Source organism: Myotis nattereri (genome assembly GCF_964212035.1).
Source record: "Myotis nattereri genome assembly, chromosome: 15".
NCBI lineage: Eukaryota > Metazoa > Chordata > Mammalia > Chiroptera > Vespertilionidae > Myotis > Myotis nattereri.
The window spans coordinates 48,596,400-48,611,358 of NC_138090.1; the positions used below are offsets into that span (position 1 = coordinate 48,596,400).

A 14,959-nucleotide genomic window follows, 5' to 3' on the forward strand; every position below is an offset into this window, starting at 1 on the left:
GCCCGGGTCGGGGGCCACGGACCTTGTGCAGCTTGCGGTCTATGTTCAGATAGTGGTTCCTCTGCACCAGCAGCAGATCCAGCTCCTCCCGCAGGGCTGCGTTCCGAACCAGATGGATGTCAAAGTGACAGGTGACCTGGGGGGGGGGGGGGCAGGTGTGGGACAGGGTGCCAGGGTCTGTCTGAGACCCTCCTCCACACTCAGACAGGGAGCCCGCTTCCCATGTGGGGGTCCTGAGAGCATCGGCCCGCCCCACCGGCAGAGCCCGAGCATCAGTCTCCTTTCCCCAGGGACACCCCACCCTCCAGGATTCTGTCTCCTGACCCCCGCAGGGAGCCCAGCACCCAGGCCTTCCGGCATGCAGGCCTCTGTGTGGCCCCCTTGCCTCCTTCCCCCTCCTCACCGCCCCTCCCCCCCCCCCCACCGCCGGCCATTTCCAGAACTTGACCCCATGCTCATTCTTCCCCCAACCCCAGAGGTCAGGCCTGGAAAGAGCCAGGAGGCTGGCCCTCACCCTGTCCAGCTGGCTTTCCACGATCTTGATCCTTTTCCGGGTCTTGGCCTTCTGGTCCATGATGACCCCTGGGGCCCTGGGATCCTTACCGCAGGCAGAGAGCCGGGCCTCCCACTCCTGGATCTAGAGGAAGGAGGGTGGTGCCTGGGTGTGGGCTGGATGTGGGGGAGGCCTCGAGACCAAGGAAGGAGGCGCGTGGGAGGCTGAGTGGCTGCCTGCGGCTGGCACCTGCCACCCTGGGGGCCCCAGCCTCCCCCCTCTACCCTTCTGCGGACAGCCCCCCACCTTCCACGTGGATCTGGCTTCCAACCACAACAGGCCACCCTGCCGGCCCAGGACCCACCTAGCCCTGCACAGTCACAGTGACTGGCCGCCAGGAGGACATGTGACCCAGGCGGAGCCAGCCTGCACCCTTTCCCTGGATTTGGGGAAAACCCGTGAGCTGGGGGGAAGGCCCCCGGGACTTGGGCTGTCACAGCCCCCGCCGCACCGAGCATCCTGGGGCAGTGAGGCCAGTAGACAGAGTGGAGGCGAGAGGCCGAGGTGGCAAGAGCCAGCCCTGCAGCCATTGGAGTCCCAGGTCTGTTGTGCTGATCCCGGCTTCCCTGCTGCTCTCGTTGCCCTAGTCATCCTCACTGACGTGGGGTGTGCTGTCTCCCAGCTAAGCTGGAAGCTCCAGGAGGGCCAACCTTTGTCTTTTTTTTTTTTGCCTGACACGGAATAGGTGCTCAACGAAGCTTGCCCCACGACACAAACTCGTGACTTGCTTAAGGCTGTGCGCTAGTATAGGTGGCCTGTGTCCCGCAGAATCTGTGTGTTGAAGAGCTAATCCCCAAGACTTCAGACCGTGACCTCGCAGGACCTCGAGCTAAAACGAGGTCCTGAGGGTGGGCCTCATCCAATAGGACTGGTGCCTTCATAGGAAGGAGACATTTGGCCCTGGCTGGTTTGGCTCAGTGGATAGAGCATTGGCCTGCAGACTGAGGGGTCCCGGGTTCAGTGCCGGTCAAGGGCACATGCCTGGGTTGCAAGCTGGATCCCCAGAGAGGGGGTGGGGGAGGCAGCCGATTGATGTTTCTCTCTCCATACTGTCTTCCACAGTGGCTGCACCAGTCTGCATTCGCACCAGCAGTGCAAGAGGGTTCCTTTTTCTCCGCATCCTCTCCAGTACTTGTCGTTTGTTGATTTGTTGATGATATCCATTCCGACAGGTGTGAGGTGGTACCTCATTGTGGTTTTGATTTGCATCTCTGGAATGATGGGTGATTTTGAGCATGTTGTCATATGCCTCTTGGCCTTCTGTATGCGTGAAACCTAACAAGGAATCGCTATGACGTGCGCTGACCACCAGGGGGCGCGCACAGAACATGGCAGGCATCGGCAGCAGGTGGCAGAGCGCGGAACATGGCAGGCGTTGGCCGCGGCAAGATGGTGGAGCCGGTGAGTGGGGGCGCCAGACCAAGGCGGGACACGGGTCGCTGTCATCGGGGCAAGCCTCTGGTGGTTACTGAAAGCTCTTTGCTCCCAGGTGCCACAGTCCTGCCCAGCTCTCACACTGGCTGCCAGCGCCATCCCCACTCACACCCACTGCCGACACCCAGCACCAGCCCTGATTGCCCCTCAGGGCTTCTCCACCTCCTCCTGCTCCTGAGGGGTGATCAGGGCCAGCAGCTGCCACTGGCACTCGCCGACAGTGCTGGCCCTGCTCGAAACCGCTGCTGGCACTGGCCCCAAGCACTCCGTGGCCCACAGTTCCCTTCCAGGTGCACAAATTCGTGCACTGGGCCCCTAGTATGTATGTGTATGTATATTTATATATAATTTTTTTAAGTGAACATCCTTGGGCCATCACCCAGGTCAAGAATTCGAGGACAACACTGTAACTGTCCCCTTTTCATCACTACCACCTTCCTCTCCACAGCGGTGCCCCTCTCTTGCCTGTGTCAGTTCCTGTTGCTGCTGTAAGGAAGTACCACCGAGTCCCTGCCTGGGGGTCGGAAGTCTGAGATCAGTTTCACTGGGTTAGAAAATAAGGCGTCCGCTGGGCTGTGTTCCCTCTGGAGGCTCCAAGGGAGGACTTGCTCCCGGCCTTTTCCAGCTGCTAGCGGTTGGGTTCCTGAGCTCAGGGATCCCTGGGCTTGTGACCACTCCACCCTCGACTTCTGTTGTTACACCTCCTCTCTCCATCGTCACGTCCTCCCTACTCGTCTCTTTTAAGGGCTCGTGTGATGGCATTGGACCCACCCAGGGAATCCAGGATGCTCTCCCCATTTCAAAACCCTAATCACATCTGCAGTCTTTTGTCACTCACAGGTTCTGGGGATTGGAACCTTGGCATCTTTGGGAGGAAGTGGGGGAGGTCATTATTTTGTTTCCTTAAGTGAAATTCATTTTTTAAACTTTTCTTTTTTTTTTTATCAAAAGTTTGTTTTGGCCTGATTTTGAATTTTATGTAAATGAAAAAAATGCTACCTATATCAGTGGTTCTCAACCGTGGCTGCACATGAGAATCACCTGGGAATCTTTTTAAAATCCTGATTCCTGGGCCTCATCCTCAGGAAATTCTGTTTCTTTGTTACTAACGTTGCGGCCCCACCCTATAAACAAAGAGACAGAATTTCCGGAGGATGGGGCCCAGAAATCAGGATTTTAAAAAGATTCCCAGGTGATTCTCATGTGCAGCCAAGGTTGAGAACCACTGACCTATATCCTCTGCTTGCCTCCTTCACATGTCAAATGCATCCTTGTTGCTGTGTATAATTGTGACTCATTCATTTTTTTTTTTTTTGGCCGTTGTATACTATTTCATTATACACATACACCACGATGTATGTATTCACTCAATATTGATGGACATTTGGTTGTTTCCAGTTTGAAGCTGGTTGCATGAATAATGCTTCTTCAACCTCCTTTTACATGAATCCTGGTTCCCGGATATATCTCAGAAGTGCAGTTGCTGGGAGAAAACACTGACAGACAAACCTGCTTTCTATTGGAACATGACTTTGGTTAAAACTTTCTTCCAACCACTGTTTCCATGGAAACAAACTGGATTAAGGTACATATGGAATGCTAGCTATGTTCCCAGGCAGCAATGTTCACTACGAAAATGACCCCGGAAAGGATTGTGAGTGGGTCCATGGGTCCCACGGGCCTGTGTGACGGAGACTGAATAGAAACCTTGATTTCTCTGCGGGGTGTTTCTTACGACTGAGTATGCTCCTGGTGGGGCTTGGAAGCTACCCTCAAGGGGTGGCTCCTCACCAAGCCCTTCTGGCTCAGTGGACACAGCATCGGCCCGTGGCCTGGAGGGCGGCAGGTTCAATTGCGGTCAAGGGCACATACCTCAGTTGCAGGCTCCATCCTGGCTCTGGTTGGGGCATGTGTGGGAGGTAACCAACCGATGTGTCTCTCTCACATCGATGTTTCTCTCCCTCTGTCTCTCCCTCCCTTCTACTCTCTCTAAAAATCCATGGGAAATATCCTTGGGTGAGGATCAAAACACACACAGGGAGAGAGAGAGAGAGAGAGAGAGAGAGAGAGAGAGAGAGAGAGAGAGAGTTCCTCTTGTGCATGAAGCTTCCCTCAGCCAGTCAGCCAGGGTGGGCAATGCCTGCCCACTCATGTAGTATCAGCCACCTGGAGGTGCTGAGCAGCAGCCCTGGACACTCCGCAAAGATGTGTTCGATGCTCTCATGCTAAGATGCTGTTGCTTCCTGTCCTCCACCCTTCTGCAAAATTCATTGAACTCGATGCCCAATTATAGCCTCCTGGATCCCAAAGACCGCTTCTGGGGACTGTGCCGAGCGGATGCAACCCTGGATCTCAGGGCATGTCTATCTTCCGATGTAATCCTATATAATAAAAGGGTAATATGCAAATTGACCCTAATGGCCCCACACACAGAGGGCAACCCGTGGCGGGGGCAGGGCTGGTGAGTGGGCGGACGGCTGACCTCCCAGTTCCTCCCCTCAGCTAGCATGCTCCAATCACCTGATTGGAATGGGAAACTGGGGGTGGGGCTGGCTGCAGGCTAGAGACCATACCCATGCATGAATTTCGTGCACTGGGCCTCTAGTAGATAATAGAAGGAACACTTTCCAAACTACACATGACAATGTATACTCTCACCAACCGTTTGTAAGAGTTCCCACTGCTTTCCACTGTCCCCCAGCACTTGGTATTTTCGGACACTAATTTTTGAAAATCCAATGAGTGCTTGATGGTATCTCACGATTCTCCTTTTCCTTTCTCTGATGACTCATGAGTGATGAGTAACTCCTGCATTTATTGGACATTGGAGTTCCTTATTGTGTGCTGGGTCAGCTCAAATTCTTTGGCATCTCTTTAAAAAGAAATTGTGCTTACTCTTTAATGATTTGTAGCAGTGCCTTACGTGGTTTTGATACGAGTCCCTTGTCAGCTGTATGTGTAGCCAATAACCTCCATTTCCTAGACTGACTTTGCACACCCTTTTTGGTTCTTTTGACAGTTGTTATGAACTTTAAAATTATGAGATATATCAACCTTTTCTTTTATAAGTAGAGTTTTCTATAACTTGAGAAGTTCTCCCTCACCTCCCCACATTTAGACCTTTGACCCATCTGGAATTAGTTTTAGGGGTTCGGAGTGTGAGGGTACCCACACTATCCTCCTTTTCCCGTTTCCTGGAGTCAAATATCAGTGTCCACATAAGTCTCTTTTAGGAATCTCTATCCTGTCCTGCTGATCCATTGGATTTGCCCTGCACCAATTACAAGAATTGTATAATAAATCTTGAGAACTGGTAGAGCAAATCCTTCTACATTGCTCTTCTTTTAAGTCAATCTTAGTCTTACTGTTTCATTGCACTTCCCTATAAAGCTTAGGAGATGCTAGTCAGTTCCATACATTTTTTTAAAAAAGCTTTGAGTACTTCGACTGGGATTACATTGAATCTATAAATCTATTTGGAGATGTGACCTTATACAACACAAACTCTTCCAATCCATGAATATGGTATAGCTCTACATTTATTAAATTCTTCTTTGGTATCAACAACATTTATAATTTACTCCATAGGAGTTTTGTACACTTTTGCTAGATTTCTTTTTAGCTACTTCTTTTGGCTGTTATAAATGTCTTTTCTTCTCTTGTATTTTCTAACTAGAGGCCCAGTGCATGAAATTTGTGCAATTTGGGGGCCGGGGTGGGGGGATGGGTTCCCTCAGCCTGGCCTGTGCCCTCTCACAGTCCAGGAGCCCTCGGCTTAAGCCCGCCATCAGTCAGACATCCTTAGTGCTGCCGTGGAGGCAGGAGAGGCTGCGTTGAGCATCTGCCCCCAGTGACCGGTCATTTGGCGTTTGGTCAATTTGCATATTAGCCTTTTATTAATAGGATAGTGACTGCTAATACGCTAATACAGGGAAATATCATTAACTGTGCATATTAATTTTGTATACAGTCACATTGTTAAAATACCTTGTGAATTATAAGTTAGCATTAGATTCTTTTGGATCTCCTATGTATACAAATATACCATCTAAAATAATGACAATTTCATGTCTTCATCTCCAATCTTAATTTTATTTTTCTTTTCCTTGCCATATGGCATTGGCTAAATTCTCCAGTACCATGTCAAATAGAAGTCATGCTATTTGGACATCCTTATGTTGCTACTGATCTCAAAAGTAATTTTTGTAAGTTTCGCTATCAAATATGATGTTTGCGCCGAAACCGGTTTGGCTCAGTGGATAGAGCATCGGCCTGTGGACTGAAGGGTCCCAGGTTCGATTCCGGTCAAGGGCATGTACCTGGGTTGCAGGCACATCCCCAGTAGGAGATGTGCAGGAGGCAGCTGATCGATGTTTCTCTCTCATCGATGTTTCTGACTCTCTATCCCTCTCCCTTCCTCTCTGTAAAAAATCAATAAAATATATTTTAAAAAATATATATATATATGATGTTTGCTCTAGGTGTTTTATAATTGCCCTTTTTCAAATCTGGGGAACTTCCTTTTATTCCCGGCTCTCCAAGAGTTTTTAACATAAATGTAGATGCTGAACTTTATCAAATATATTTTTATATCTATACAGACTGGTACTATGAACTGGTACAAGTTCAAGGATGGTCATCAGTCTCTGATGTGATGGGTTCAAGAAATGAGAGTGAACATTTAGAAACAGCGTCTCTAGATTCTGTTGAAGTCACGTGTCGAGTCATACAAGACGCAAGCCTTTGGCGAGACACCTGTCTCACTCTATGTTTTCCTTCGCCAGACCATGTCTACCCTGCTCCCTGGTCTGTGAATGATATTGTCACTGGTTATAGAATTCTACATTGCCAGTTTTCCCTGTTCTGGATTCTAAGACATCCTTGAATCTGTAGATTTGTTCTTTCATTGGTTCCAGAATATTACCAGGTCCTATGGTGTCACACATTACCCCTGTCCCCACTCTCTTTCTTCTTAAGCTCTTACTTGATATATACTTACACTCACTGTATCTGCAGTGTCTCTTAAGCACCCTTCCATATTTCCTATCTTTTCGTCTTTCTGTGCTGGACCCTGGGTGAGTTTTTCTGAACAAATTCTTCCTTCAGCTTTCACCTGGCTTATTACCTGTCTCTCCAGGAGAATATAAATTACAGGACAGCAGGGCCCTTGTCTTGTCCACTGCTGTGTCCTCCACACCTACCTAGAACCGTGCCTGGCACTTAGCAGGCACTCAAGAAATATTTGTTGCGCCCCAGCTGGTTTGGCTCAGTGGATAGAGCGTCAGCCTGCGGACTGAAGGGTCCCAGGTTCGATTCCGGTCAAGGGCACATGCCTGGGTTGTGGGCTTGATCCCCAGTAGGGGATGTGCAGGAGGCAGCCGATCAATGATTCTCTCTCATCATTGATGTTTCTATCTCTCTCTCCCTCTCCCTTCCTTTCTGAAATCAATAAAACTAAAAATAAAATTTAAAAAAAAAAGAAAAGAAATATTTGTTGAGTGGATGAATGCTATCAGATACCTACATCCTTTCTTGACCTTATGGGGAATTTTACAGAGCTCTCTTCCAGGGACCCTATCCGCCACCTGACTTACAATTATCTGTAATCAAGATTATCAGGGCAACGGAATCCATGGGGCCAAGATCATAAAATTATCCTAGTTGGGCCTGACTCTGGTGAGTTTCCATGAAAGACGAAGGAAAACCAATCAAGCAGCCAACACCCACTAAGCCACGGAACTACCAAGAAGCAGTCAAAATTTTGGCGTGGCCCTAGCCGGTTTTGCTCAGTGGATAGAGCATTGGCCTGTGGACTGAAGGGTCCCAGCTTCGATTCCAGTCAAGGGCACATGCCCCGGTTGCGGGCCCGATCCCCAGTGGAGGGCGTGCAGGAGGCAGCCAATCCATGATTCTCTCTCATCATTGATGTTTCTATCTCTCTCTCCCTCTCCCTTCCTCTCTGAAATCAATAAAAATATATTTAAAAAAAAGTTTGGTGTGTATGAATCAAGATTCAGCTTCTAAACCGCAGCTGAGGTGCTATTGAGAGCTGAACAGACTGACTGATTGGAAGTCAAATGTAATCATTATAGACCATGCGGTAGTCAGAACAATGTCATCCCCCTCCCCCCAAGATGTCCATATTCTAATCCAGCGATGGCGAACCTTTTGAGCTCGGCGTGTCAGCATTTTGAAAAACCCTAACCTAACTCTGGTGCCGTGTCACATATAGAAATTTTTTGATCGGGTGGGTAAGAGATCAACCAAAGGACTTGTATGCATGCATATAAGCATAACCAATGGACATAAGTCACTGGGGGGTAGGGGAGGCCAGGGGATTGTCAAGGGCGGGGGGAAAAAAAAGGAGACATATGTAATACTTTTTGTAATACTTTAAGCAATAAAAAAATAAATAAATAAAAATAAAAAAATTTAAAAATTGAAAGATATAAAAAAAATAAATCTAAGCAAAAAAAATTAATAATTCTGGTTCTCTTTGATAAATTACATTTGTAAAGTTGGTTTGTGTTTTCTTCTGCCTGTTTTATTAATAAAAGAAGTTGAATAATAAAAAAAAAGAAATTTTTTGATCTTTGCAACCATAGTAGAACAAAGACTTATATTTTTGATATTTATTTTATATATTTAATTGCCATTTAACAAAGAAAAATCAACCCAAAAAATGAGTCCGCGTGTCGCCTCTGACACGCGTGTCATAGGTTCGCCTGTAACCTGTTCTAATCCCTGTAACCTGTGACTGTGTGACCTTAAGTGGCAAAAAGGACTTTGTAGAGGTAACGCATTAAGGATGTCGAGAGCGGGAGGGTCTCCCGGATTATCTGGGCGGGCCTAAAGTAATAACAGGGGCTCTTCCACGTGAAAGAGGGAGGCGGAGAGCCAGAGTCAGCAAAGGAGAAGAGATGACAAAAGCGGAAGTCAGAGAAAGGCTCAGCCGGTCATAAGGAAAACGCAGCTGATCACGGATGGCTCAGCAGGTAAAGAAAGGAGCCCCGAGTCTGTGGACGCACGTGGCCTCTCTAGAAACTAGAAAAGGCCGAGAAATGGATTCTCCCCTGAAGCCTCCGCAGCGGTTCTCAACCTTCTGGCCCTTTAAATACAGTTCCTCGTGCTGTGACCCAACCATAAAATTATTTCCGTTGTTACTTCCTCACTGTCATGTTGCTACTGTGATGAATCGTCATGTCAATATCTGATCTGCAGGAGGGTCTTAGGCGACCCCTGTGAAAGGGTCGTTCGACCGCCAAAGGGGTCGCGGCCCACAGGTTGAGAACCGCTGCTCCAGGGGGAGCACAGCCCTGCTGACATCCTGACTGCAGCCCAGTGGGGGCCCGTTTTGGACTTCTGTCCTCAAGCACCATAAGATAATTGTGTATTATTTCTTTAAATATATTTTTATTGATTTCAGAGAGGAAAGGAGAGGGAGAGAGCGATAGAAACATCAATGACGAGAGAGAATCATGGATTGGCTGCCTCCTGCACAACCCCCACTGGGGACTGAGCCCGCAATCTGGGCACGTGCCCTGAACCGGGAATCGAACCGTGACCTCCTGGTTGATGGGTCGATGCTCAACCACCAAGCCACGCCGGCCGGGCGATGTGTGTCATTTTTAGTCACCCAGTTGATGATAATTTGTTACAGCAGCAATAGGACACGAATGCAGACCACCAAGGCACATACATTTCAACCTCCTGCTTGTGATCCCATAGGAATACAAGAAACCACCTAGTCTAGCCCAGTGGTCGGCAAACTGCGGCCCCTTGAGTGTGGCTCTTCCACAAAATACCACGTGCGGGCGCGCACGTACAGTGGGATTGAAACTTCGTGGCCACACTCAAGGGGCCAAAGAGCCGCATGTGGCTCGCGAGCCGCAGTTTGCCGACCACTAGTCTAGCCTAACAACTTTTGTTGTTGTTGTTGTTGTTGTTGTTGTTAATCCTCACCCTAGGATAGTTTTTCCATTGCTTTTTATTTTTTATTATTTTTTTAAAAATATATTTTATTGATTTTTTACAGAGAGAAAGGGAGAGAGATAGAGAGTTAGAAACATCGATGAGAGAGAAACATCGATCAGCTGCCTCCTGCACATCTCCCACTGGGGATATGCCCGCAACCCAGGTACATGCCCTTGACCAGAATCGAACCTGGGACCCTTCAGTCCGCAGGCCGACGCTCTATCCACTGAGCCAAACCGGTTTTGGCTCCATTGCTTTTTAGAGAGAATGGAAGAGAGGGAGGCGGAGAGGACAGTGAGAGAAACATTGATGTGAGAGAGACACATCATTTGGTTGCCTCCCACACTCATCCCGATTGAAGCCAGGGATCCAACCTATACCCCGGGTCTGTGTCCTTGACCGAGAATCAAACCCAAGACCCTTTGGGACATGGGCCGATGTTCTAACCACTGAGTGATACCATCCAGGGCGCAAGCGACCTTTTTCATGAGGAGTAGGGGGAAAACGATGACCGTGAATCCCACACAGAACACCGGCATGGAAAAGTCACATTGTTTCCAAGGTCAACTAGCAAGACCTTGAGACAGGAGGGATTAGACAAGGAAGGAACTAGGGTCCAGAGAGGTGAACACTGGCCTGTGCTCACACAGCTCTGCTGAGGCAGGACTGGGATTCCAATGCCGGTTCCGCCCACTCCGGAAGCCGGGCCTTTCCCCTTCGCTGCCCCAGCTCCCCCCTCCCCCCCCCCCCCCCCCCCCAGCATCTGGGACTGTGCTCATCACTCACACCCCTACGCCCTCTGGAGCACCACTCTCCCAGGCGCATGCTTTCAATAGCCCAGGTTTCCAGAGGAGGAAGCTAAGGCTCCGAGCCGCGAGGGCATCTGCCCCTAAGGGGGACCCACAGAGCCTGGTGTCCGAACCCACCTGCCTGTCCAGGGCTCTGGTCTGCTCCTGCAGCTCCTTGACCTCGGCCTCCACCTGCGCCCGGCACTTCAGCAGGTGGCTCATGTTCTCCATCCTCTCGTTGTCCCGCAGGCGCTTGACCTGGCTCTGGGCAATGCCGATCTTCACCTGAAGCTTGTTCTGCAGGCCTTGCAGGCGCTGGATCTCCTCCCTGCCGGGGGGGGGGGGGGGGGGGGGGGGGGTGGCCGGCGAGGAGCAGAGCTCAGCATCCATAAAGGCCAGACACACTGGGCCTGCCTCCTCGTTGTCGGACCCAAGATTCCAGCCCCCAGCCTCTTTAATAGCCTCCCTCCCCCCATCATTCCCCCCCCCACTCACACACACACACAGACACACACACACTCACTCACACCCACACACACTCAGGCACTTGGCTCACAGTTGCTTATTGATGCGCTGGTGGACTTCCTTGCTGTAGGCCCGCCTTTCCACCTCCATCACTTTGTACTGTCGCTGCAGTCGGCTCAGCTCCCAATCCACTGAGTGAGGGGCCAGGCAAGCCGCTCAGTAGGAATCCAGACCCTGGCCCCCTCCTCCCCGGGATCCTAGGGATCCTGGATCCCTTGGGATCTCACAAGCTGCAACTGAACGGAAGACCCAGCCTCCGGCGCCCCTCCAGGACTGCCTCGAGCTTTCTCATCCCTTCGTACGCCCCTGTACCCCAAGCTGACCTGGAGACTGGAGCCACTAAGCCAGCGGTTCTCAACCTTCTGGCCCTTTAAATACAGTTCCTCATGTGGTGACCCAACCATACAATTATGTTCGTTGCTACTTCCTAACTGTCACGTTGCTACTGTGATGAATCGTCATGTAAATATCTGATATGCAGGATGGTCTTAGGCGACCCCTGTGAAAGGGTCGTTCGACCGCCAAAGGGGTCGCGACCCACAGGTTGAGAACCGCTGCACTAAACCCACACCTTCGCCGGCTTGGGCACCGACCCTTTTCACCCACGAGAGGGCGCTCCTGGGAGGCCTGGGACCCACCACACAAGACTGGAACTTGGGGAGCTGAGCAAGGTGACCAGGGCTGCATTCTGGCTCCCTCCCTCGCCTTCAGCCTCCACTGCCCAGCCACCCTCAGTCCCATTCTCCCGCCTCCTCACTCTCAGCCCATCGCCTACGCCCGTGGTCGGCAAACTGCAGCTCGCGAGCCACATGCGGCTCTTTGGGCCCTTGAGTGTGGCTCTTCCACAAAATACCACGTTCGGGCGCGCACATACAGTGCGATTGGAACTTTGTGTTTCAATCTAATGAGTTTGCCCACCACTGTCCTAGGCCCAGGCCTCATCCCCTCCTGCCTGGACCATCACCCCAGCCTCCTCCCCTGCCTCCCCGCCTCCCCTCACAGCCCCCGAGGGGCTTTCTACAACCAGCGTGGACCCTGCCTCTTCCTTGCTCCGGTGCCCTCAGGACCAAATCCCAGCTCCTCAGCCTTGTGTTCAAGGCCCCACATGACCTGACCCTACCCTCCTCTCCGGGTCTCCTCCACCAGCTCCCCGCCTACCACGCACAGCCCAGTGGTTCTCAACCTGGAGCGATTCTTTTTTCTTTTTCCCCCAATATATTTTATTGATTTTTTACAGAGAGGAAGGGAGATAGAAACATCGATGAGAGAGAAACATCAATCAGCTGCCTCCTGCACACCCTCTATTGGGGATGTGCCCGCAACCAAGGTACATGCCCTTGACCAGAATCGAACCTGGGACCCTTCAGTCCGCAGGCCAACGCTCTATCCACTGAGCCAAACCGGTCAGGGCAACCTGGAGCGATTCTATCCCCCGTGGACATTTGGCAATGTCTGGAGACATTTTTGATTGCCGTGATGTGGGGGTGGGGGCGGGGGAGGTCCAGAGGGTGCTACTGGCATGCAAGCGGGTAGAGGCCGCCCCCACAACAAGGACTGACGACCTGAGCCCAAGCATCCGCAGTGCAGAGGTTGAGAAACCCCTGCTCGGGCCGCAGGCTGTTCTCTCTGCTGAACCTCTCCCCTGCCTTCCCCGCTTTGGTAATTCGGGGGAACTCTGGGCCCCACTCACACGTCTCCTCCTGCAGGAAGTCCACCAGGCCCACCCCACTCTCCAGGCCTTGCCCATACCTATGCCCAGCGCCACCTCCATCCGCGCACAGCTGCTGCCCCCACTAGAGGCCGCTCCCGGAAGGCCTCCCTGTCCCCGGAGCCCCGCAGCTCAGGACCCGAAACCTGGGGGAGCCAAGGACCAGAATGAGGGGAAGAAGGGGCGTCAGGATTACCTAGTGTTTCCTGGAAGGCCTCGCTTCCTTCCTCCGAGCGGGCGCTCATTGTGGCCAGCTTAGCCAACGATTGCGAGTGTCCTGTAGAGGCGACACAGGACCCACCCCTTCAGGCGGAGGGTGGGAGGAGGTGGGCAATGAGCCGGGGACTAGGAATGAGAAGGCCACCCCAGGGCCAGCTCTGGCCTCTCTCTGACCGGCAATTCCTCCAGGGGATGGGAGGGGGCACCTCTTAGCCCCCCCCCCACTCCTCTCAACCTCCCGCCCCTTGCATTCAGTCTTGCATCTTGGCTCTGACTCTGGCCTCTGACGGGGGTAGGTCCCCTAGGCTTTCTTTTTTAAAATATATATATATATTTGTATTGATTTCAGAGAGGAGAGGGAGAGAGAGATAGAAACATCGATGATGAGAGATGATCATTGATCCGCTGCCTCCTGCACACCCCACACTGGATATCGGACCCGCAACCCGGGCATATGCCCTGACAGGGAAGCGAACCGTGATCTCCTGGTTCATAGGTCGAGGCTCAACCGCTGAGCCAGCCAGTCGGGCGGTCCCCGAGGCTCTCACACCTCCGAGGCGGGCTGTCTGGGGGAGGAATCACAGAGGAAAGGGGACCCTGTGCAGAGCGAGGCCCAGTCCCTACCTGCTGGAATGCCTAACCTGTCCATCCTGGGTGCTCCGAGCTCAGTGTTGTGGTCCGGTTACTGGGGAGATAAGGGGCCAATGGGGCCTGAGGACAGCGGCCGGGGCGGGACCAGGACCAGAGGGGAGGTCGTGGGAGGGGAACCTGGAAGGCGTGGCCGAGGAGGCGGGAGAAGACGAGCTGGGATCTTCGAGGCTTTAAACAGGAGCCCGGCGAGGGGCGGCGCCAGCAGGCGTTGAGGGGCGGGGCCGGAAGGTTTTTGAGGGGCGGGGCTGGGAGGTGTTGAGGGGCGGGGCGGGGAGGCATTGAGGGGAGGGGCTGGCAGGCGTTGAGGAGCGGGGCTGAGAGGTGTTGAGGGGCGGGGCTGGGGTGGGTTTAGGGGCGGGACTGACAGACGTTGAGGGCCGGGGCTGGGAGGTGTTGAGGGGAGGGGCTGGCAGGCGTTGAGGAGCAGGGCTGGGAGGTGTTGAGAGGCGGGGCGAGGTGGGTTGAGGGGCGGGGCTGGCAGGCTTTGAGGGGCGGGGCGGGGAGGTGTTGAGGGGCGGGGCTGGGATGGGTTGAGGGGCGGGGCTGGGATGGGTTGAGGGGCGGGACTGGGAGGTGTTGAGGGGCGGGCCTAGGTGAGTTGAGGGGCGGGGCTGGGATGGGTTGAGGGGCGGGGCGGGGAGGTGTTGAGGGACGTAGCCGCGAGGTTTGGGGCGGTGAGGGGTGGGACAGGGTACCTGAGGAGGGCGGGGCGTCAGGGGCCAGCTAGGGGCGTGCCTGGAAGAACCAACGAGGAACCTGGTGAGAGGACGCTGAAAAGGACTCCAGTTCCCCAGACCTGATGGGACGGAGCTAACCGACTGGCGCTCTGGCTGGACCTGTGGGTGGTCGGAGTGGCCAACCTGCGAGCACGGGCCTGAGAAGCGGGGGGGCGGGGGGTGTAGCCGGGAGTGGGAGGCAGGAGCTGAAAGAGCCTGCGATGGCAGGCCTGAGAGGGAAACGTCTGGAAGGCTCTGCACCAGCCCGAGAGAAGCGTGTCTTAAACTAAGACCAAGTTATTCTGAGGATTCATTAGCAGGGAGGCGGGGCCGCTCACGACCTCAGGTCATCGCAGAGGCTCACTACGCATGCGCGGCCCAGGGCCTCCAG

At 52.7% G+C, this 14,959-nt stretch overlaps 1 protein-coding gene across 1 annotated transcript; it reads right to left on the reverse strand.

The window, feature by feature from the left end:
* Positions 1-1,222: 1,222 nt before the first annotated feature.
* Positions 1,223-13,890, reverse strand: LOC308530906 (outer dynein arm-docking complex subunit 1-like). Its single transcript, XM_081107673.1, has 5 exons — positions 13,826-13,890; positions 13,179-13,259; positions 11,306-11,405; positions 10,888-11,077; positions 1,223-1,813 (listed from the first exon to the last, which is right to left on the reverse strand). Exons 1-5 carry the CDS (start codon positions 13,848-13,850, stop codon positions 1,511-1,513), a joined length of 699 nt encoding a protein of 232 aa, XP_080963799.1. The 5' UTR covers positions 13,851-13,890; the 3' UTR covers positions 1,223-1,510.
* Between the last annotated feature and the right edge of the window lie 1,069 nt (positions 13,891-14,959).

Coding starts and splice junctions, on each gene's coding strand:
- LOC308530906 (XM_081107673.1), bottom strand. CDS start 13,850: ATGGACAGGTTAGGCATTCCAGCAG. Junction 13,260..13,825: donor CAGGTTAGGCATTCCAGCAG/GTAGGGACTGGG, acceptor TCGCCTCTACAG/GACACTCGCAATCGTTGGCT. Junction 11,406..13,178: donor GGCCTTCCAGGAAACACTAG/GTAATCCTGACG, acceptor CCCCTCACTCAG/TGGATTGGGAGCTGAGCCGA.